This window comes from Haliotis cracherodii, unplaced genomic scaffold (genome assembly GCF_022045235.1).
Source record: "Haliotis cracherodii isolate W230 unplaced genomic scaffold, xgHalCrac1.p SCAF_16, whole genome shotgun sequence".
NCBI lineage: Eukaryota > Metazoa > Mollusca > Gastropoda > Lepetellida > Haliotidae > Haliotis > Haliotis cracherodii.
This window is the reverse complement of record NW_027266271.1, coordinates 5,205,082-5,231,053: the sequence shown is the minus strand read 5'-3', so window position 1 is coordinate 5,231,053 and position 25,972 is coordinate 5,205,082. Positions and strand designations below refer to the sequence as shown.

At 41.0% G+C, this 25,972-nt stretch overlaps 2 protein-coding genes across 2 annotated transcripts in view; one reads left to right on the top strand and one right to left on the bottom strand.

Moving 5' to 3' along the window:
- LOC139463350 (adhesion G protein-coupled receptor L2-like) overlaps window positions 1-24,800 on the bottom strand; it is a 34,546-nt gene extending 9,746 nt beyond the window's left edge. Inside the window, exons 1-20 of the mRNA XM_071244598.1 lie at window positions 24,716-24,800; window positions 17,099-17,174; window positions 15,284-15,418; window positions 14,786-14,938; window positions 14,389-14,544; window positions 13,987-14,226; window positions 13,506-13,730; window positions 8,890-9,027; window positions 7,551-7,652; window positions 7,304-7,398; window positions 4,640-4,825; window positions 3,776-3,850; window positions 3,477-3,591; window positions 3,198-3,263; window positions 2,101-2,181; window positions 1,885-1,972; window positions 1,473-1,608; window positions 1,114-1,169; window positions 799-904; window positions 506-618 (exon numbers count right to left, since the gene is read on the bottom strand). Of these exons, the coding sequence (XP_071100699.1) occupies window positions 506-618; window positions 799-904; window positions 1,114-1,169; window positions 1,473-1,608; window positions 1,885-1,972; window positions 2,101-2,181; window positions 3,198-3,263; window positions 3,477-3,591; window positions 3,776-3,850; window positions 4,640-4,825; window positions 7,304-7,398; window positions 7,551-7,652; window positions 8,890-9,027; window positions 13,506-13,730; window positions 13,987-14,226; window positions 14,389-14,544; window positions 14,786-14,938; window positions 15,284-15,418; window positions 17,099-17,162 (2,330 nt within the window). The 5' untranslated portion in view covers window positions 17,163-17,174; window positions 24,716-24,800. The remainder of the gene's footprint in view (window positions 1-505; window positions 619-798; window positions 905-1,113; window positions 1,170-1,472; window positions 1,609-1,884; window positions 1,973-2,100; window positions 2,182-3,197; window positions 3,264-3,476; window positions 3,592-3,775; window positions 3,851-4,639; window positions 4,826-7,303; window positions 7,399-7,550; window positions 7,653-8,889; window positions 9,028-13,505; window positions 13,731-13,986; window positions 14,227-14,388; window positions 14,545-14,785; window positions 14,939-15,283; window positions 15,419-17,098; window positions 17,175-24,715) is intronic.
- Window positions 21,022-25,972, top strand: part of LOC139464136 (thyrotropin-releasing hormone receptor-like) — a 46,162-nt gene continuing 41,211 nt past the window's right edge. The window contains exons 1-2 of the mRNA XM_071245671.1: window positions 21,022-21,405; window positions 23,753-23,775. Coding sequence (XP_071101772.1) covers window positions 21,022-21,405; window positions 23,753-23,775 — 407 coding nt within the window. The remainder of the gene's footprint in view (window positions 21,406-23,752; window positions 23,776-25,972) is intronic.

Here is a 25,972-nt window from a genome sequence, read left to right as displayed (position 1 = left end):
AATAGGTGTCACTGCATCTTCGTGAGGTAGTTTCCTATATACCACTGTGTTACTACATAGACGTGAAGTAGCTTCCTAGATGAATAGGTGTCACTGCATCTTCGTGAGGTAGTTGCCTATATACCAGTGTGTTACTACATAGACGTGAAGTAGCTTCCTAGATGAATATGTGTCACTGCATCTTCGTGAGGTAGTTTCCTATATACCAGTGTGTTACTACATAGACGTGAAGTAGCTTCCTAGATGAATATGTGTCACTGCATCTTCGTGAGGTAGTTTCCTATATACCTGTGTGTTACTACATAGAGGTGAAGTAGCTTCCTAGATGAATATGTGTCACTGCATTTTCGTGAGGTAGTTTCCTAGAGGTAGGTGCGGCACTGCGAATACATGAAGTAGCGTCCTAGACGGATGTGTGTCATTAGATATACTTAAAAGTGAAGTAGCCTACAAGAGGAATGTGTCAGTCAGTTTTTCTGGAAATGGGTAAGATGACTTTACTAACGCTCTCCGTTTGATCCCCACAATGACGATGATCAGAGCCCCCAGCAGAGGTACCGAACACACGGCTTTCAGCACAGTCAGGAACAGTGGCTGTGCTCTCGGAGACATTTGTTCCTGGAAAAGTAGAGATGTTACCCAGTACTGTGAAGCTATACACATTATTTGATCTCCCTCTCTACTCACACAACGTAACGTTCATTTAATCCATTCACTGTGGTAATTAAAGGATCATTAAGGAGACTGCTGTCCGCAAGCTGATTACAGAGAAATAAGTCCCTGGCCTGAGGCACGTACCACTGTGAGGACTGCGATGTGACCGAGTCTGCTACACTCACACACAACCCAACTGCTGTCCACCACCAGCTGGCAACCGTCAGACACCCAGCGACTCGTGTTGCTTCTAGATACAAACAAGGTATAGTGTAATGGAGGGACACGTGCAGCTCATACCAGATGAACTGCATCATAGAAATCGAAGAGTTTGTTTGGTGTGCACCATGAAAACATAGCAACAGGTCGACATTTCTGTAAAATGAACATTTCATACATAGAACGAATGCTGCAGTCCACCATTTTGGAAACGAAACAGCTATAAAATGTTATAATTACCCATCCATAGGAATGAACCTGCCACACACTTTGTGCACCGCACTATTGAGGGGTGTCTGAAACAAATATAGAAACACAAACTTGAATTAGAAATATTACAGCAAAGGAATCCTTGTAGATACCCCGCACAGTTCATCCTCTGGACAAAAAAGCTGGATAAGCTACAACAAACGTGTAGCAGCACGGGGTAGATTTGTTTGTGGTATCCGCAGAGATGAATTAGAACTGGAGAATGCCCTAATACATATAGCTCGCCAATGTTGCTGACAGTATCAGGAGGCATATCAAAATAGCACACCGGGAGGAACTTATAAATTTGATCTATAAATATTTGGTACAATCGAGTGTGATCTACTTACCTCATCCTCTTCCGTCCTCCTCATCATCCGGGCTCTAATAGGTGGGTTCAATTCAACTCCCTCTGTCGACTCCACCATCAAGGAGACAATGTCCGACACGACCTTCACTCGCTCCCGCTCATTGAAAGATACAGACCTAGTGGAAATACACATTGCTATCAATGACATTATAGATCCATTAGGATACGGTATATAGAGGACATTTCGTGAGTCTCGTAAATGTGATGTATCGTCTCATCTCTTGATGTACAAAAGGTGACATTTTTACTATTCTGTCACAGCTGTTGAAACATTATTTTTCTAAACTTTAGGAAACTCGGTCTTTCACACCTAAGTATATAATAAACCAGTGTCTTTAACACATTAAATATCGTTTCGTGCACTTTGTAAGATAGATAGATGCTACTACTACCTGATGCTATCTGAGTGGTCGTCCAGGTTCATGATATCTGATAGTGTCTTGTAAATAGAGTATGTCCACTTGACCTCGTCAGAGGAGCCTGTCAAAACAGTGTAACAGAAGCATTACCTTGATTCTTATATTGACTGATGTAGACTTTGACTTGTACAGGTTATCATGGAAAGTGTAGCTTCTCATATGCCTGAAAGATGCAATGTTTCCACTCACCGTCCATCAGGTTGACGAGGGTAGCCTTCTCTACAGCTACTGACGCGCCCTCCGGGCTGGACCTCCTGTATCTAGGAACATCTGCTTGGGCAAACAATCAGGTGCATTCAGTATTGAAAAAAACCCTTTTGCATGACGTCACAGGTGTCAATTCATTAACATCACAACAACCAAATGTATTCCCACATAAAACCGTTGAATGCGAGCACCCCGAGGGGTTGAGTGTACATGCATAAGGCTTGAACCTGTACTTTCCATCGTAGTTCCTGATGGTGAACAGAGATGATGACTATCTAACTACATGATGCAGTAGCTACTGATGATGATTCGAGATGATGTCTATCTAACTACATGATGCAGTAGCTCCTGATGATGAACAGAGATGATGTCTATCTAACTACATGATGCAGTAGCTCCTGATGATGAACAGAGGTGATGACTATCTAACTACATGATGCAGTAGCTCCTGATGATGAACAGAGATGATGTCTATCTAACTTCATGATGCAGTAGCTACTGATGATGATTCGAGGTGATGTCTATCTAACTACATGATGCAGTAGCTCCTGATGATGAACAGATATGATGTCTATCTAACTACATGATGCAGTAGCTCCTGATGATGAACAGAGGTGATGACTATCTAACTACATGATGCAGTAGCTCCTGATGATGAACAGAGATGATGTCTTTCTAACTACATGATGCAGTAGCTACTGATGATGAACAGAGGTGATGTCTTTCTAACTACATGATGCAGTAAATCCTGATGATGAACAGAGGTGATGACTATCTAACTACATGATGCAGTAAATCCTGATGATGAACAGAGGTGATGACTATCTAACTTCATGATGCAGTAAATCCTGATGATGAACAGAGGTGATGACTATCTAACTTCATGATGCAGTAAATCCTGATGATGAACAGAGGTGATGACTATCTAACTTCATGATGCAGTAAATCCTGATGATGAACAGAGGTGATGACTATCTAACTTCATGATGCAGTAAATCCTGATGATGAACAGGGATGATGACTATCTAACTTCATGATGCAGTAAAACCTGGCGATGAAGAGCTATAGGGATGTATCACCATGTTTGTCATTCGTGTAATCGGGGAACACCATATCCTTGGGTGATGTCTTCCCAGCGCCAAATACTGAAACAAATACATGCATGGATAAGACCGTAGGAAGATCATCGGGTGATTTACATATTATGTGATACACAATCCTTGACAAAGAGGGCGGCTTAGTTGAAAACTGGATCTGTATCTTTTATAATAACCTGTGGATGTCCTAACTGATATGTTGTTACATAGACGATTAATTATGTAAAGTACGTAATTATTGTCAGTACTTTAGATACTTACGTATCGTCTCCTTGACGACATAAACCGGGTCGTCGTTGACAACGTGATCTTCTGCCGTCAACAGTCCGAAGTCACTGACAGAGCGCAGGAGAGAGCTAACTGTTGATTGGTTGAGCTGTGGCAACACAGAAAATGTTCTCAACGCATTGTTTTAAATAACAGTAGCTATCTTGTCCATTTAGTATGGCTAAGGATCTTTGTGGCACTATAGGTTATATTGCATGGTATAAAAAGAGGTTACTACAGTGTGCACATGATACCTGAGATTCGCTAGCAATGCACTGTGGACATTAACTCACCGCCTCCTTCAGCACTATGCTCCACTCCTGTAGATTACCCTTGGCTAGGGCACTGTTTACTATGTTAATGAAGGACTGGAAAAACAAGTACCGACATGATGAATGTATGAAATAATGCATGGACACATTTCAAAAATATGTCACAATGTCTAAATGTTAACTTGATTGGAAACGTTTTTGGCTAGTGTGAAATAAAGTAGGAGTTTTCACTAAAGTCTGGACCATTATCACAGACACACTTGAATATCAAGCACAACATGATATGCATATTTAATGGTTCTGAGTATACATCCTTTACATATTCCGTATTTAGTTCATTGTCTTCCCCCTTACTTTTGTATATTCGAAATGGCACCTTTAAACCAACTGTAAATATTCACAGAATGGTTGTTCTTGTAACCGCGTTTCTGTGTGTTTCTAGTTTATCGAGCCTGGCTGCTTTGTGCATTTGTCGTGACAGTGGTCGGTTTAAGTTTCTCAGCACGATGTTCGATAAACCATTTGTCGCAAGATTTAGGCATGTAAAACAACTCGTCGTCATTCTTCAAGGAACTGATCATGAGCTTGTTTTCTAGTATACCAACAGTATCTGTGACAGCCACATTCAACTTCGATACCATCTGTCTGTTAACCTTTAAGCAGTTTGTCAGCACTATGTAAACGTTGTTCATTTTCAACATCAACATGATCAAAAGAACCCATGTTTCCATATTTGTATAAACACCAGTTCACGTGCACCAGTGACAAAGTACCGTTTCCGGTTGTCTAATTTGGATACTCATGTCAATGGGGCATGCCATACCTGACAGACAGTGTGAGTATGGCAAGATATAGTGTGCACAGGCCAGTCTCGCCGCACCCTACCTCACGACCATCATCCCCCAATTTCCGCCTGGTGACCTTCACAAGAATGATGATGTCCGAGATGGAAGACACGATGCCGCCAATGTCGCCGCCGGTCAGATTCAGCTCCGTTGCTGCCGTGTCCAGCTGTACCAGGACCGGTGTGATGTAGCTGGCGGACAGAGCCCCTGTCTTTATCTTACCCAACTGCAAGTACACGTGCAAGTATGTGCGTGTCAGAAAACTCTCTATATATTTAATTTTAGATTTTGGGTATTCGTTGTATTGTGATGGTTATTGTCCCTTACACTGTAATGTATTGTGTTGGTGACTAGGGTCAGTGGTGTGTAACTGTAACACATCTATAATGTAAGCCTGTGTGTGGCAAGATCACACTGTAACTGTATCATAATATGTATCTATATTGTTTATGCGAATAAACCCATGTGCTACTGGGGTTGGGTGAATGGTTCTGAGGGACAGACCATTTCCATTAAATTGTCCCTGAAAATTCTTCAAAAAAGAATTATGCTTCAGAATGGTGAAAAAAACATTCTGCCACAAAATAGCATTGCTCAAGGGTGATTTTCTTAAATAAACGAGTATCTGGATTTGTAGGTTTAGCTGAAAAAATATATTCTTGATTTAAGGTCGGTCTCAAAGCCCAACGATTATTGACTGATGGTGTTAGTTGCTATTTAGTTTCAACGTAATCCCCTCTGAGGTCCACACACTTCTGTAAACAATACTGATGTGACGGGATCCCACTGGTGTAGAAGGCTTCCTCGTGATGGTATAAAAAAGTCCTCCTCGGCAGAAATGACGTCATCATCATTTGTGCAGTGCTTGCAAGACAGTCCTTTCTTCAAGTTTGGGTAGTGGGGGAAATCTGAAGGTGGGGGAAATCTGACGAATACGGAACACAGTCAGGCAATACAGCCATGGCGGGAACAGACGTGGGTACAGGTGCATTTTCCGGTGGAACAATACACATTTAGTCAGTTTTCCAGGACGTTCAGCCTGGACACTCTCACGCAGCATTATATTGGCCATTAATGGTATGGCCTTTGGGGAGGTAGTCCTCGAGTGGGATTCCTTTATGGCATATGTCAGGAGTACTGCTGTGCGATTCGCGAACACCTTGTGTAATCACTGATTTTCAGTGGTCCATTCATATATTTTTCACCGCTATTTTGCCTTGTACGCCGAATGGAATCTGTTTTGGTAGATAATCGAGACTGAGTTTTCTCTGGTGTTGACGTTTTATTTTATATTTGGGATCTCAGAAAACCAGAGCTATGACCTTGTCAGCTGATGAAACTGACTTTGCCTTCTTCGGAGAAACGGATGTTTGATGTTTGATGTTGACGATTGATGCATGCTTCTTTCTGATAGTGGCGAACCACAGACTCATCCCTGATTAAGTATCTGCTCAACACAGTCAGCTGTGTCTCCTTCAACACGACAGTGATTCTCACGAGAGGTAATAAACATAGAACATTTCTAGTCAGGAGTCCGATGTGATGAAACGAGTGGTGAGTCATCGACCACCTTTGGTAATGTGTGTAGCTGTACTAGTGTTGTGAGTACATCAACTATATAACAATGTCTTGAGTGTGTTACTGTATTAGTGTTTATACCTTTTGATGTGTGTGTGTGTGTGTGTGTGTGTTGTGTGTGTTGTGTGTGTGACTGTATTATTGCTCATACCTTTTATGCTGTGTACTCGCGCGCGCGTGTGTGTGTGAGTGAGTAAATGTGTGTGAGTATCATAATTAGAATTGACCTATGTGTTGTGTGTATGTGACTGTATTAGTGTTCATACATTTTATGCTGTGTACGCGTGTGTGTGTGTGAGTGAGTGAATGTGTGTGAGTATCATAATTAGAGTTGACCTATGTGTTGTGTGTATGTGACTGTATTAGTGTTCATACATTTTATGCTGTGTACGCGTGTGTGTGAGTGAATGTGTGAGTATCATAACTAGAGTGGAATCTATGTGTTGTGTGTATGTGACTATTACAGTTCATATCTTTTATGCTGTGTATGTGTGTGTGCATGTGTGTGTATGTGTGCATGTGTGTGTATGTATGCTATGTGTGTGTGTGACTAGAAGTGTTTTTACTTTTTGTGTTGTGTTCATGTGTATGTGGGGCGGTCGGGTAGCCTAGTGGTTAAAGCGTTCGCTCGTCACGCCGAAGACCCGGGTTCGATTCCCGACATGGGTACAATGTGTGAAGCCCATTTCTGGTGTCACCCGCCGTGATATTGCTGGAATATTGCTAAAAGCGGCGTAAAACCATACTCACTCACTCACTCACTCATGTGTATGTATGTGTTTGTATGTGTGTACATGTTTGTGTGTGTGCATATGTTTGCATGTGTGCGCATGCATGTGTATGACTGTATCATAACTAGAGTGGAACCCCATACGTTGTATGTGTGTGATTGTATTAGTGTTCATACCTTTGTGTGTGTGTGTGTGTGCATGTGTGCGTGTGCGTGTGTGCGTGTGTGTGTGTGTGTGTGTGTGTGTGTGCGTGCGTGCGTGCGTGCGTGCGTGTGTGTGTGTGTGTGTGTGTGTGTGTGTGTGTGTGTGTGTGTGTGACGGGATCATAACTGACTGTTCATCTAAACCAGAATGTAAACCCGTAGTGTCTGAATAGGTGAATGGTGATGTTGTACCTCGCGGTCCACGTGGGATATCCTGTGGCTGACACAGCGGTAGTAGTTGGGGTAGAACCATGTGGAGACATCACTGCACGACCGATTGGCTCTCCCTGTAATACACAATGACATCCACCTCAGTATCACAGGGCAGTCACCAAATGGATTGTAAAAGAAAACCACCCGCGTTTATTCCAGATTGATGTGTACTGATGATACACATACTTGATAATGAGTTCTCTCTGAGACACAGACAATCTCCTACCAGAATAGCCAACAGGACACGGTGCAACTCGGGACTTGCCGGCAGGTGTCCATGGCCACTTGTACTTCCTGATGTCCACAGACACTGGGCAGCCGCGGTCATCTGTATACACATGGAAACACTGCTTGTTAATCACGCATGCTGTACATTCAATGTGACACGTTTTTGTAGTGTGGGAGAACCCTGTTACTTACATTAATCTGTGGTATACTCTGTCTCCAGGTATACTCGAATCTATATCTACGTATATACACATCTATCTGTGGTATACTCTCTCTCCAGGTATACTCGAATCTATATCTACGTATATACACATCTATCTGTGGTATACTCTGTCTCCAGGTATACTCGAATCTATATCTACGTACATACACATCTATCTGTGGTATACTCTGTCTCCAGGTATACTCGAATCTATATCTACGTATATACACATCTATCTGTGGTATACTCTGTCTCCAGGTATACTCGAATCTATATCTACGTATATACACATCTATCTGCGGTATACTCTGTCTCCAGGTATACTCGAATCTATATCTACGTATATACACATCTATCTGTGGTATACTCTGTCTCCAGGTATACTCGAATCTATATCTACGTATATACACATCTATCTGTGGTATACTCTGTCTCCAGGTATACTCGAATCTATATCTACGTATATACACATCTATCTGTGGTATACTCTGTCTCCAGGTATACTCGAATCTATATCTACGTATATACACATCTATCTGTGGTATACTCTGTCCATCTCCAAGTATACTCGAATCTGATGTACGTATATGTATATATATATATATATATATATATATACAACTTCATGTCCGTTATTCAGTTATGGCCTGATGAGACTCGTACGTGGTACGAGTTGAAAGCGCTAGTCTATAAAAACTGTGTTCAATCTAACTCCACTTAAAAAATCATTAATATATATATATATATATATATATATATATATATATATATATATATATATATTCCCACCTTTATATGTAGGCATACCCAGTTCTATACATATATCTAGGTATACTAGTATACAGACATACCTGTTAATTCAGAAATCTAGACTTGGGTTGCCATCATATAACGATGCGTTGTAGGATGTTGCTGCACTCACTCAATACGCCGAAAACATGTTTTTTTCACGCCATATATATCACCCCTCTATAATTACTGATAATTCACATGTGTTTGCTGTTCCTTCGAACAGGTCATCAAATTCTGCATTTTTTCTTGAACGTCCATCTGTCACTCTCTAGAAGGTCATGTACATTCCCTGTGTGGTTTATAGTTTATTGCCAGGACGAGACACTGGAGACATACAGCCTACCGTTAGAAAGGACCTTGACCTCAGCCGTCACAGTGCACTCCGTGCTGTTCAGGCCACATCCTATGACGACATCACCGCTAACGTTGGTCAGTCTAATTGTCTCCTCTCCAAAACCATGGTAGTGGATACCTTTGTTGTCTGCAATAAGTATGGCAGCTTTGTGTGTTGCATCTTCATAATCTAACCATGTCATGGTCCATATAAACATGTAGACAAATTACATATACATCCTCAATGTCAGGTATATGTGTTACATATACATGCAGTAGGGTGGTGTCAGCTGTATGTGTTACATATACATACAGTTGGGTGGTGTCAGCTATATGTGTTACATATACATATAGTAGGGTGGTGTCAACTATATGTGTTACATATACATACAGTAGAAAGTGGTGTCAGCTATATGTGTTACATATACATACAGTAGAAAGTGGTGTCAGCTATATGTGTTACATATACATATAGTAGGGTGGTGTCAACTATATGTGTTACATATACATACAGTAGAAAGTGGTGTCAGCTATATGCGTTACATATACATACAGCAGAAAGTGGTGTCAGCTATATGTGTTACATATACATACAGTAGAAAGTGGTGTCAGCTATATGTGTTACATATACTTACTGTAGGGTGATGTCAGCTCTATGTGTTACATATACATACAGTAGGGTGATGTCAGCTGTATGTGTTACATATACATACAGTAGAAAGTGGTGTCAGCTATATGTGTTACATATACATACTGTAGGGTGATGTCAGCTATATGTGTTACATATACATACAGTTGGGTGATGTCAGCTATATGTGTTACATATACATACTGTAGGGTGGTGTCAGCTATATGTGTTACATATACATACTGTAGGGTGGTGTCAGCTATATGTGTTACATATACATACAGTTGGGTGATGGCAGCTATATGTGTTACATATACATACAGTTGGGTGATGTCAGCTATATGTATTACATATACATACAGTTGGGTGATGTCAGCTATATGTGTTACATATACATACAGTAGGATGGTGTCAGCTATATGTGTTACATATACATACAGTTTGGTGATGTCAGCTATATGTGTTACATATACATACAGTAGGATGGTGTCAGCTGTAAGTGTTGCATATACATACAGTTGGGTGGTGTCAGCTATAGGTGTTATATATACATACAGTTGGGTAGTGTCAGCTGTGTGTGTTAGATATACATATAGTTGGGTGATGGCAGCTATATGTGTTACATATACATACTGTAAGGTGATGTCAGCTATATGTGTTACATATACATACAGTTGGGTGATGGCAGCTATATGTGTTACATATACATACTGTAAGGTGATGTCAGCTATATGTGTTACATATACATACAGTTGGGTGATGGCAGCTATATGTGTTACATATACATACTGTAAGGTGATGTCAGCTATATGTGTTACATATACATACGGTTGGGAGATGGCAGCTATATGTGTTACATATACATACAGTTGGGTGATGGCAGCTATATGTGTTACATATACATACTGTAGGGTGATGGCAGCTATATGTGTTACATATACATACAGTTGGGTAGTGTCAGCTGTGTGTGTTACATATACATACTGTAGGGTGATGTCATCTGTATGTGTTACATATACATACAGTAGGGTGGTGTCAGCTGTATATGTTACATATACATACAGTAGGGTAGTGTCAGCTGTATGTGTCACATATACTTACTGTAGGGTGATGTCAGCTGTATGTGTTACATATACATACAGTTGGGTGGTGTCAGCTATATGTGTCACATATACTTACTGTAGGGTGATGTCAGCTGTATGTGTTACATATACATACAGTTGGGTGGTGTCAGCTATATGTGTTACATATACATACTGTAGGGTGGTGTCAGCTATATGTGTTACGTATACATACTGTAGGGTGGTGTCAGCTATATGTGTTACGTATACATACTGTAAGGTGATGTCAGCTGTTTGTGTTACATATACATACAGCAGAAAGTGGTGTCAGCTATATGTGTTACATATACATACTGTAGGGTGGTGTCAACTATATGTGTTACGTATACATACTGTAGGGTGGTGTCAGCTATATGTGTTACATATACATACTGTAGGGTGGTGTCAGCTATATGTGTTACGTATACATACTGTAGGGTGGTGTCAACTATATGTGTTACATATACATACTGTAGGGTGATGTCAGCTATATGTGTTACATATACATACTGTAGGGTGGTGTCAGCTATATGTGTTACGTATACATACTGTAGGGTGGTGTCAGCTATATGTGTTACGTATACATACTGTAGGGTGGTGTCAGCTATATGTGTTACATATACATACTGTAAGGTGGTGTCAGCTGTATGTGTTACATATACATACTGTAGGGTGGTGTCAGCTATATGTGTTAAATATACATACTGTAGGGTGGTGTCAGCTATATGTGTTACGTATACATACTGTAGGGTGGTGTCAGCTATATGTGTTACGTATACATACTGTAAGGTGATGTCAGCTGTTTGTGTTACATATACATATAGTTGGGTGATGGCAGCTATATGTGTTACATATACATACTGTCGGATGGTGTCAGCTATATGTGTTACATATACATACAGTTGGGTGGTGTCAGCTATATGTGTTACATATACATACTGTAGGGTGATGTCAGCTATATGTGTTACATATACATACAGTTGGGTGGTGTCAGCTATATGTGTTATATGTACATACAGTTGGGTGGTGTCAGCTATATGTGTTACATATACATACTGTAGGGTGGTGTCAGCTATATGTGTTACATATACATACTGTAGGGTGGTGTCAGCTATATGTGTTACGTATACATACTGTAGGGTGGTGTCAGCTATATGTGTTACGTATACATACTGTAAGGTGATGTCAGCTGTTTGTGTTACATATACATATAGTTGGGTGATGGCAGCTATATGTGTTACATATACATACTGTAGGATGGTGTCAGCTATATGTGTTACATATACATACAGTTGGGTGGTGTCAGCTATATGTGTTACATATACATACTGTAGGGTGATGTCAGCTATATGTGTTACATATACATACAGTTGGGTGGTGTCAGCTATATGTGTTATATGTACATACAGTTGGGTGGTGTCAGCTATATGTGTTACATATACATACTGTAGGGTGATGTCAGCTATATGTGTTACATATACATACAGTTGGGTGATGGCAGCTATATGTGTTACATATACATACTGTAGGGTGGTGCCAGCTATATGTGTTACATATACATACAGTTGGGTGGTGTCAGCTATATGTGTTACATATACATACTGTAGGGTGATGTCAGCTATATGTGTTACATATACATACAGTTGGGTGGTGTCAGCTATATGTGTTATATGTACATACAGTTGGGTGGTGTCAGCTATATGTGCTACATATACATACTGTAGGGTGATGTCAGCTATATGTGTTACATATACATACAGTTGGGTGATGGCAGCTATATGTGTTACATATACATACTGTAGGGTGGTGCCAGCTATATGTGTTACATATACATACAGTTGGGTGGTGTCAGCTATATGTGTTACATATACATACTGTAGGGTGATGTCAGCTATATGTGTTACATATACATACAGTTGGGTGGTGTCAGCTATATGTGTTATATGTACATACAGTTGGGTGGTGTCAGCTATATGTGTTACATATACATACTGTAGGGTGATGTCAGCTATATGTGTTACATATACATACAGTTGGGTGATGGCAGCTATATGTGTTACATATACATACTGTAGGGTGGTGCCAGCTATAGGTGTTACATATACATACAGTAGGGTAGTGTCAGCTGTGTGTGTTACATATACATACAGTTGGGTGATGGCAGCTATATGTATTACATATACATACAGTTGGGTGATGTCAGCTATATGTGTTACATATACATACAGTAGGATGGTGTCAGCTATATGTGTTACATATACATACAGTTGGGTGATGTCAGCTATATGTGTTACATGTACATACAGTTGGGTGATGTTAGCTATATGTGTTACATATACATACAGTTGGGTGGTGTCAGCTATATGTGTTACATATACATACTGTAGGGTGATGTCAGCTATATGTGTCACATATACATACAGTAGGGTGATGTCAGCTATATGTATTACATATACATACAGTTGGGTGGTACCAGCTATATGTGTTACATATACATACTGTAGTTTGATGTCAGCTATATGTGTTACATATACATACAGTTGGGTGGTGTCAGCTATATGTGTTACATATACATGCAGTAGGATGGTGTCAGCTTTCTTTGTTTTATATACATATCGTAAGGTGGTGTCAGCTTTCTTTGTTATATATACATGTAATAGGGCGGGGTGAGCTCTACGTATTACATATTCATGTCGTAGGGTGGTGTCAGCTATGTATCATCTTTCAATCTATGCTTTGTCTGTTACTTTGATGTTAGCTTTCTCTGTTATATGTATACAGTAAGGTGATGTCAGTCATTTTGCTTGTACATGCCCTTTGATGAATTCATCTTTCTTTCTTAGATGTACATATAGTGGGGTGATGTCAGCCTCCTATGCTACATGTATATATACACACTTGCATTGCTGAGCCCTCGATGACACCACTTGAGTTTGATGCCTGCTTTATAGTAGGGGTTGGTCTTGTCGAGGTTGACAATCCTGCAGGTCAGGTCCACCTGGTCCCCGGAATACACAGTGGATAGTTGTGGCTGGATCTCGATGTCAGGATTGTTGAAGATTGTCAGGTTGACGGCGTGGCCATACTTCTCTCGTCCTGACGTGACGACCATCATGTAGGTACCTAGAACACCACGGTATCCGTGTCAGGTCTGTCACGTACAAACAAACTACAACCATCTTCCCCAACCTAGACAACATAAATTATACATTCGTATGGCAAGCTACGGTCAGTTCCCACAACAGTCAACACCAATTCTACATTTGGATGACAAGGTATCAAGATAATCTCTCGTCGAACTTTCAGCTGTCAATCCCTAAGAAACATGTTTAGTTCTGTGACAGCCATGTGATCTGGCGGCGACATAGGACAGTCTCACCCGCATCGTCACTCTGTATTCTGTCAAACACTAGATGCGTTTCCAAACTCCGACAATCTCGATCTTCGCAGGTCTTCATGCTGTGGACTCGGCCGCGGCCATTCGGCATGGACGTATGACCCTTGTACCATTCTACCTGCGCGGGTCTGGTAGAGTTGATGCTGAGTTGGCAGGACAAGCGTACATCCTCATCCCCTATAGCAGCGTTCTCCTGGTAGGAACAATCCCCCCTCACCGTGGCTGAAACCGGATCGTGTGAAAGACAAACTGAAGCATATCAAGTCATACATCGTCACATTCTGAAATGGATCAAAAGGGTTTGCGATATAACAGGTTCAGTCAATGTCATTTGTTACATATTCTGCAGTACGAAAGATGCATGTAGCGACAGAGGCCAGTTACCTGTGATAAAGGCCTCCATGGGAGACCACCAACACGACTTGCCGCAAGGGAAGTTGCAGCACCGGCCCATGTTCAAACAGTCGGCATCGGAGTGGCAGGGGTAGTGACAACGGAACTGTCGGGGGTCGGAGGGGGCCGGGCAGATGACGGCCTTCACTAAACAAACACGCCATTTCATACAATGAAGATACTCTACATGACCATAGGATGAATACTTTCATAATGATCAATTTTTTCATCTATTGTTACTGCAGCGTTTATTTCTGCAAGCAGCATTTCATAACAATGTTTGATTTTGATCGTCCTAGTCATTGTTGAGCATTTATCTTTTGTTTATTATAAACAGCTAACGGTTGCTAATGATTATTGTGGTGACCTGTCACCATCATTCACTAACCCTTCTCATACTTGATAGGCGGGTAGCAAGTCTGGCCGCAGTCTGTGTGACTCTGACAGCACTTTCTTCCCCCCGGGCAGTCACTGTCTGACCAGCACCCATTGTAGCAGCTGGTCGACTGGATCTCGGAGCGGGCTGGGCAGTTCAGCATGTCTGCAGAAACACACATTCAGGGTACAAGTGCAGCATTGGGGCAGGGACTGTACACGGGTCTATACATACATCCATCTACGAGACGTCGACGTCGGTGTGAAATGCAACATCAGGTACACTGGACACTTGCTTTGCTGACGGAGCTTTCCTGATATGTATTGTATATATGACATTTACATGCGCTACAGACATAGACATGTGGTTATAATAGACAGTCGGCATGGAATAAACAATGGTTATTTTACTCTATATCGTGGGGGCGGGGACTACCAGCCCAACAAACAGTTCGTCTGGTGACTCATTACTGTCGAAGTTTGTCAATGTTTGTCGCCTGCATCAGTTTACCTCGCTTGTACTGCACCAACGACCAGCACGAGTAGGTGTGGTCAATGGCGCAGCACTTGCCGTCGCTGGTGCAGTCACGGTCGGAGCGGCATTGGTGGCCACGCACGTCCTTGGCCACAGGACACTCCCACGACACTGTAATAAATATATGTATCAACATGCCCTATGTATAGAAAGTGTAGTTAATGCATTATATTCATAAAATATTTATCATAGTATACATCATCACAGATATCAGTCGTTGTCCAGCATAAGCTAAATAAGAGATTGTGGGCGAGATCGATCTTCTCTTGTGTTGCTTGACACATGTCCGTGTCACTCGTATCTCTGAACATAGTGAGAGAGAGATGGAAATCAGTATTGGTGTGAGTCTCACAAACCACGAGATATGAAATCTGTACAGGAATAATGCAAAGTCGTGTGAAATGTGGGTGAAACTGCCATTAACACCTGTAACCTGGTTCATCAATGACAACACACACACAGGTCAGGAGGGCAGGTGGGGTGACAGATGGAAGTATAGACAAACACCTAATCATTCTAGACACTCGCTAACATATATGAAAACGGTCTCTGTGCTGATGCGGACGACCACACTTGGAGCTAGTATTGAAGCAGATAATTCTCTGGTTTTGTTTTTCCTGGTATGTTGTTTTGAGTTAGTGTGTCAGTGTTAATGATATACAATTGTTGTCATTGTTGTTCTGTGAAGGCTTCTTTCAATATGTTTTGATTTATAATGTACAGTTACTATAGAACGCAATACAGAGTTGCCTTTACTTAGGTTTTCCGTCCAAATAATCTTACAAATCGAATATAGCCTTCCATGTTTGTTATACTAGGCCTTTCGGTACAATCAGCTCTACGTATCTGGTTGCTACTAGATCTACTAAGTAATATAATCACTGTTTGGTTGACATTCTGGAAGTCGGTGAGTAGATAGGAAAACCAACAACTTCATGGATAACAGCTTTTGTTTTTTTTGCATGAGCGACTTTTCGATGGAGATTCTTACACTGTTCGGAAGGCGGAAAGAAAAGAACCAAGTGATATCTTATTGTTTAATCTCCTGCTTATCACAGCTTATAATATATATGTATGTGTGAGTATGTGTGTATATGTGTGTGTATGTGTGTGTGTGTGTGTGGGGGGGGGGGGGGGTAAGCAGCAGATGAACAATAATATTAACAGATGAATGTCATGTGTTTAAACGTAATCACATTTAAGCATATAATAGCACTCATCAACCAAGTCATGCTGCTTACATGCACACTACATCATATCACTATCTACAACTGTGTGTCAATTGTCATGACATATTTAGAAGACCCAATTTCTTATTCCCGCTATCGCCATTCCCGGAAAGAGATAATTTTCAAAACATACATATTTGGAATTGGAAGTGCCACATAAAGGTCACATGGTTGTTCACAATACTTACAACCACCCAGCAGTTCGTTCTACATTATCTGATGCCTTCAAAGCGATATTATTCAGTAGAGTGGGAACAACGCCAATCCCTAAAATATACCAAGATCAAAGCGCAAACCTTCCTGTTCCAAAAACAGGTCCACCTAGTTTGCTACACTTGACGTTTTTACCAAATACCATCTAAGCGTTCTTTCAATTACTCCTTTTATTATGTGTTACCCGTGCCCAGAATATAAAAAAGTGTCTGCATTAGCGTGTTTTAACTGTTTTCGTCACTAGCAAGTACGCAATGATAGGCAGCAAAATGATATACAGTCCTGAGCTGCAGACACAGGTTTTTGGTACTGGCTCTCCCTTGTCTATCCCCCGGCCCGGTGGTGTTACCTGCTCCCCGCCAGACGAGGGTCGACGCTATGAACAGCAGGGCGGCACAGGACTGGACCCTCATGGCAGTAGACCGCTGCAACAATGGACAAGCACATAATTACAATAAGTTGTTTCGTGCGTTAGCTCTGACATTAGACTAAAATGTCGTCAGTAAAACTGTCGCTATTAACTCCTGTGCACCGATCAGTCCCTTCTGACCTCTGTGTATCTTTCTTTATTCATGTGTTCCCCACAGTCCCATGTGTTTTATTCTGACCCTACGTTTCGTACTGATAGCGATATTTCGTACTGACCCCTTTGTTTCCTCCTGACCAAACGTATCGCACTGATCCCATATATCGTACTAACCCCTGTCTACCGTACTCATCTCAATGTATCGTACTGATCCCATATATCGTACTGATCGCTGTCTACCGTACTCATCTCAATGCATCGTACTCATCTCAATGTATCATACTCATCTCAATGTATCGTACTCATTCCATATATCGTACTCACCCCTGTTTACCGTACTCATCTCAATGTATCGTACTGATCCCATATATCGTACTGATCGCTGTCTACCGTACTCATCTCAATGTATCGTACTCATCTCAATGTATCGTACTCATCTCAATGTATCGTACTGATCCCATATATCGTACTGATCGCTGTCTACCGTACTCATCTCAATGTATCGTACTCATCTCAATGTATCGTACTCATCTCAATGTATCGTACTGATCCCATATATCGTACTGATCGCTGTCTACCGTACTCATCTCAATGTATCGTACTCATCTCAATGTATCGTACTCATCTCAATGTATCGTACTGATCCCATATATCGTACTGATCGCTGTCTACCGTACTCATCTCAATGTATCGTACTCATCTCAATGTTTCATACTCATCTCAATGTATCGTACTCATTCCATATATCGTACTATCCTCTGTCTACCGTACTCATCTCAATGTATCGTACTCATCTCAATGTATCGTACTCATCTCAATGCATCGTACTCATCTCAATGTATCATACTCATCTCAATGTATCGTACTCATTCCATATATCGTACTAACCCCTGTCTACCGTACTCATCTCAATGTATCGTACTGATCCCATATATCGTACTGATCGCTGTCTACCGTACTCATCTCAATGTATCGTACTCATCTCAATGTTTCATACTCATCTCAGTGTATCGTACTCATTCCATATATCGTACTATCCTCTGTCTACCGTACTCATCTCAATGTATCGTACTCATCTCAATGTATCGTACTCATCTCAATGCATCGTACTCATCTCAATGTATCATACTCATCTCAATGTATCGTACTCATTCCATATATCGTACTATCCCCTGTCTACCGTACTCATCTCAATGTATCGTACTGATCCCATATATCGTACTCATCTCAATGTATCGTACTCATCTCAATGCATCGTACTCATCTCAATGTATCGTACTCATCTCAATGTATCGTACTTATCCCATATATCGTACTGATCTCTGTCTACCGTACTCATCTCAATGTATCGTACTCATCTCAATGTATCGTACTCATTCCATATATCGTACTATCCCCTGTCTACCGTACTCATCTCAATGTATCGTACTGATCCCATATATCGTACTGATCTCTGTCTACCGTACTCATCTAAATGTATCGTAATCATCTCAATTCATCGTACTCATCTCAATGTATCGTAATCATCACAATTCATCGTACTCATCTCAATGTATCGTACTCATATCAATGTATCGTACTCATCTCAATGTATCGTACTGATCCCATATATTATACTGATCTCTGTCTACCGTACTCATCTCAATGTATCGTACTGATCCCATATATCGTACTAACCCCTGTCTATCGTACTCATCTCAAGGTATCTTACTGATCCCATGTATCGTACTAACCCCTGTCTATCGTACACATCTCAATGTATCGTACTCATTCCATATATCGTACTATCCCCTGTCTACCATTCTCATCTCAATGTATCGTACTGATCCCATATATCGTACTGATCTCTGTCTACCGTACTCATCCCAATGCATCGTACTCATCTCAATGTATCGTACTGATCCCATGTATCGTACTGATCCCATATATCGCACTAACCCCTGTCTATCGTACTGATCCTATGTATCTTACTTATCCCATATATCGTACTAACCCCTGTCTATCGTACTCATCTCAATGTATCGTACTGATCCCATGTATCGTACTAACCCCTGTCTATCGTACTCATCTCAATGTATCGTACTGATCCCATATATCGGACTAACCCCTGTCTATCGTACTCATCTCAATGTATCGTACTGATCCCACATATTGTACTGATCCCATATATCGTACTTATCCCATATATCGCACTAACCCCTGTCTATCGTGCTGATCCCATGTATTGTACTTATCCCATATATCGCACTAACCCATGTCTATCGTACTGATCCTATGTATCGTACTGATCCCTCATATCGTACTAACCCCTGTCTATCGTACTCATCTCAATGAATCGTACTTATCCCATATATCGCACTAACCCCTGTCTATCGTACTGATCCCATGTATCGTATTTATCCCATATATCGCACTAACCCCTGTCTATCGTACTGATCCTATGTATCGTACTGATCCCATGTATCGTACTAACCCCTGTCTATCGTACTGATCCCATGTATCGTACTTATCCCATATATCATACTAACCCCTGTCTATCATACTCATCTCAATGTATCGTACTGATCCTATGTATCGCATTGATTTGTATGTATCGCACTGCTCTGTATTCATCGTACTGATCTGTATTTATCGCACTGTAGGATTGGCTGATAGTAGGGTGGGACTTGGGTTGGATTATTGCGATGAACAATGTCACTGACTTCGTGTTGTCTGCGGTCTGATTTAAGAAGCAGTCTGTGAAGTTATTTTTGACTTATACATTGATACGAATTGGCATAAATATGTGTTTGCGTTTACGGATGTATAAACATAAAAGCCGGTGTGCCGCGCTAATTTCCACAGTGTATCGTTCTGTCCCTCTGTCTTATACCCTTATGTATCTCTATGTAATCCTTTTTCGGATACTCATAAGTATAAAAAAATAAACAAGTGATTTCATCTGGTGTATTAGTATTGAATATACAAAAAACAACCACCAAAAACAGTCCAGATATTCGTGCTTGTCAAAACATTTATAGATTAGTACTGGCTATTATCTATACATTTGTATTCCATCTGGTGGGTGGCGGGTATGGCTTCACAGTTGACACATGCAGGGAGATGTTTCTTGCAATTGAAAACCTATACATTCGGATATCGCAACATTCAATTCCAAGCAATTGTAATTGCCGGGCAAGTAATTGTTATTAAAAACTTTTAAACAGATGAACATGGGAACATGTAATTTCAGTGTTTGTGAATGTTGACACGTGGTGTTATGTTCAGATGGAGCGCATCTGGAGCGCATGACTGACATGTTTATGATATCCCCTGAATAGTGCTGTCAACGCTATCCCACTGAAACACATTGTACTCGTCAGTTTTGTCACTCTCAGTAGTCTGTTATACCCATACTTCGATAGCAATGTTAAAGTAATGGAAGGCCTTATTTCTCTTTATACACTAATACCATTGTTGACTTTATGGAAACGCCTTATTTCACGTTAAAGCCCAATGTCATTGTTAACTTCAAGGAAAGGCCTTATTTCACGTTAAAGCCCAATGTCATTGTTAACTTCAAGGAAAGGCCTTATTTATCGATATGCACCGATATCAATATTAACGTTACGGAAACCTCGATTTCCTCACTCTGGTTCAATATCAATGTTAATGTTACGGACACACCTTATTGCTCGAGGACGCGAGTTTATCGACGACGTGGTGAACGTACGGCTCCTTGTTGTGTCCAGGAGGTGGAACCTTACATGGGCAGAAGTGTGATGGTCTGGGGCGGCATTTGCGGGGACGAGAAGACGGAACTTGTCATCATCGAAGGCAGTCTGACATCACAACGCTACATTGACAATATCTTACGGCCAGTGATTCTTCCTTTCACCCAGCGTCAGCAACGGACGGTGTTCCAACAAGATAACGCCACACCCCATAAAGCCCGTATTACTAGAGACTTCCTCAACGCCAACAACGTGACTGTCCTGCCCTGGCCAGCTCGATCACCAGATCTGTCACCCATAGAACATCTCTTGGACCAGCTGGGACGTCGTCTTCAGAAACGTCAGCATCCTCACTTCACGAGACAAGTGTTGATCGTTGCCCTCCCTGAGGAATGGAATCTGATACCTGCACTCGATGTGAGGACGCTTGTCTACTCAGTTCGACGCCGCATTCGAAGATGCACTGCCGCTCATGGCCGTCATATCCCGTATTGAACGGTCTGGGCCGTCGTCACCTTAAAGTTGTAACCAATGTTGTTGATCGAATACTGGACGAATGACCGCTTGTCAAGAAATGTCCCTGTTGGAGGTCAAGGACTTTGTTGTTGAATTAGTAAATTCGCATTTTACTGTTCTGATTGATGACTGTCTACAATACAATTGTTATTGCTGCTTCAAATTGTGTCATATTTTATCCTAGAAATATCGTTGGTAACGTTTCTTTTGGCCGTCAGTTTATTTCTTGTCACAGTTATATAGTGACGCATATTACCTCTACCAAATCGTCACCCTCGGTACTAACTCAATAGTGACGCACATAAATTCTACCTATCCAATCGTCACCCTCGGTACTAACTATATAGTGACGCATATAAACTCTACCTATCCTATTGTCACCCTCGGTACTAACTACATAGTGACGCATATTACGTCTACCTATCCAATCGTCACCCTTGGAACTAACTATATAGTGACGCATATTACGTCTACCTATCCAATCGTCACCCTCGGTACTAACTATATAGTGACGGATATAAACTCTACCTATCATATTGTCACCCTCGGTACTAACTATATAGTGACGCATATAAACTCAACCTATGTAATCGTCACCCTCGGTACTAACTATATAGTGACGCTTATAAACTCTATCTATCCATTATTGTTACCCTGGGTACTAACTATATAGTGACGCATATTACGTCTACCTATCCAATTGTCACCCACGGTACTGACTATATAGTGACGCATATAAACTCTACCTATCTAATCGTCACCCTCGGTACTAACTATATAGTGACGCTTATAAACTCTACCTATCCAATTGTCACCCTCGGTACTAACTTTATGGGGACGGATATAAACTCTACCTATCTAATCGTCACCCTCGGTACTAACTATATAGTGACGGATATAAACTGTATCTATCCAATTGTCACCCTCGGTACTAACTATATAGTGATGCATATAAACTCTACCTATCCAATTGTCACCCTCGGTACTAACTATATAGTGATGCATATAAACTCTACCTATCTAATCGTCACCCTCGGTACTAACTATATAGTGACGCATATACACTCTACCTATCCAATCGTCACCCTCGGTACTAACTATATAGTGATGCATAGAAACTCTACCTATTTAAATCGTCACCCTCGGTACTAACTATATAGTGACGCTTATAAACTCTAATTATCCATTATTGTTACCCTCGGACTAACTATATAGTGACGCATATAAACTCTACCTATCCAATTGCCATCCTCGGTACTAACTATATAGTGACGCTTATAAACTCTAATTATCCAATTGTCACCCTCGATAGTAACTATATAGTGACGCTTATAAACTCTATCTATCCAATTGTCACCCTCGGTACTAACTATATAGTGACGCATATAAACTCTACCTATCCGATCGTCACCCTCGGTACTAACTATGTAGTGATGCATATAAACTCTACCTATCCAATTGTCACCCTCGGTACTAACTATATAGTGACGCATATACACTCTACCTATCCAATCGTCACCCTCGGTACTAACTATATAGTGATGCATATAAACTCTACCTATCTAATCGTCACCCTCGGTACTGACTATATAGTGACGCTTATAAACTCTAATTATCCATTATTGTTACCCTCGGACTAACTATATAGTGAAGAGTATCACTCGCTACCTTTCCTGTCTTCCGCACGGTATTTACTGTACGGAGACGCGTTAAAAGTTCTTCGTTATCTTCCGTTGGAATGTTGACGTCAAATAAGTATGTACTCCACAGGTAGTGACTTCTACTGACAAAATCTTGATTACCACGAAGTGAGGCAATGAGGTGCATATGTAACATTGGCCAGGTATATTCAACCCCCCAAATAGCTGAAGTGTAAACTAAATAGGTTTTTCTTGGTGACGATTTTGACATTTGCACACCGCAGATCCAGTAAGGGCAGGGGTCGGAGGGGGTGGGGTAACACTTGCAACAGTTGATCCCCTTTCGGGCTCTTATAGGAGCGTAACGTTTGTCCTGACAGCAAAGGTCATAGGAGACCTGGTAATGTGCTGTTTTGTCTGTTACAGGACAGGGCGTCAATATTAGCACGGGTCCCACGTTCTGATAACAGAAGTATCGAGGCTTGTGTCCCCGCACAGAATCGTCTGTGTCTACTGTCGAAATCAATTCAAAGTCATGCGCTACCTGGAAGCCATATCAGCAAGAGTCACCAAATTATATGGAATATCACACGATATGCCTGTTCCAGGCTCTCTATGCCCACTGTCGGAGGTAACCATGGTGGCAAGTGCCTACTGTCGGCCACACATCGGAGTTGCTGTTCCGACTATGTCTACCACTCACAGTGTACATGCCTGGACCTTCACTGGGCGAGAACATCATCAAAGAAACAGCCAGCACAACAAATTAAAAAAAACCATGTATGTCGAATAAGTTTTTTACTTGTGCATGTGATGACCTCATAACGACAGTAGTTTCCTGCAGGTACATCGCACATATCTCTATGATGTATACAGACCTATGGGGGGACATGCAATGTATGATGAGCGGAACGCCAGAAACAGAGGGTGGGGAGACTGCCTGCCCCACGTCATGATGTTTATGTGAGCTAAACAAGACAGAGAAAGTGTTTGTACTACCTGGTAACTGTCAATATTAACAAAAGGCTTCACACGCCTTGTTCTAGTTAGCTGAAAAGATGTTTTCATTCCTCTAACCACTGTTGTGTTGGTTGGGTCTAACCACAATGTAAAACCTTACAAAATGACAGACGTTCTCAAACTACTGCATTGTTGCCCTGTACGGCAGCATTGCTCTTTCAGACACGACATGTTACCTTGTACTACAAAGATGAAAAAAGAAGAGGGACAAGGGGACATATCACCTTGAACAAGAAAGAAGACAAAACATTATAAGTGCAGAATAATATTTCATTTTAAAAAATGTAACGAATACACAAGGAACAAGCGAGCATACAACGTGGAACCTGATATATGACTGTTTATAATTTAGTTACTTACTCGATATATATCAATCAGATTTCGTAGTGGTTAACCTATCGATAGGTTCTATTTATACAGCTTTATCACCGTTGTGGCGTGCTGATAACATACCATGTACCCGTACTTAAAATGTCAAGTGCAATCAACACTTTTGCAGTTTATGCCTGAGTGTCCGTGAATATGTAACTATAAGACATCTTATTGCTCACCTGAACGCTGCACTTCCTACGGCGTACGGTAGTGATAATTATCCGTAAATTGTTGATCTGGCTGAATTATCCGAGACTGAAACGTGAAATGTTGAAATTGTCCAACTGGTTCAGGGCAGCAGGTCAAGCAGATACGGCGGTGTGCGGCGACTACAGGTAGGTAACCCGTGCGGTCTGTCGCCTGTGCCCAACTTAATACAGAACAGTGACGGCGGTGTAACCTACTTTCACTCACATGTAGGCTGCTCGTTAATTATTACCACTCGTTTTGTTATCTGCATAATGCGAAAGATTATGTACACATATAGTTCATATTCATTCCTATAGTATTCTATGGTGCAGGATGTGTATATTTAGTATGTATATGTATCATGATAATATACGAATTTGGAGGTTTTTGTTTTATTGTTCAATATATATATATATATATATATATATATATATGTATATGTGTGAATCGATTAGATTTCTCTCGTCTGAGAGGAAGTTTAACTGAGTACATAGTTCTAGGCCCTCTTTGTTATCTCTTGTGTATATCTAACTTCTACTTGTACATATAGCCATCAAGAAGAGCACATTTTCCGGTAATAGGAATGGATATGAGAGCTTCAGTGTTTATACATCTCCAAATAGCATCGCATTATTCTCCCTATCAAAACTGTAATGAGTTAAGAACATGTATTACCTTTGACCCACGCTTACATATTCAACGAATTATCAGTAGCAGGTAAGGGTCACCCAGTGGTCTAAAGCACCGGAATTTGCAGAGTTGCGTTCCATAGGCCTGCCAGAAACCCCGGATCGCGGCTTGGAATCCTCGAATCGCCCTGATTATGTTTCAAGGTGTATCAGCACAAAACCCGTCCTCGTGGATTTTATCAAAGTGGAAAACGTTTGAAAACTGACTCTGTGCTCCCCCGTCAAACTGACACGCCGTGATAAAAGTAATGGAAATATTTTTCAACCCAGCTCACACATTTGCTATATGTGTAGCAAACCTTGCATGTTTTAGTTTAAAGATTAGCATCACATCACTCATTATCATGTTTAAAACTTAAACACTGCTACATGTATCAGTAATAGTTATTGAACTATTGTATGTATTTGTATTAATGATTGACGCATAAAAACAGTTACATGTATCAGTAATCTTAATTGAACTATTGTATGTATCTGTGTTAATGATTGAAACTTAAACACTGCTACATGTATCAGTAATAGTTATTGAACTATTGTATGTATTTGTATTAATGATTG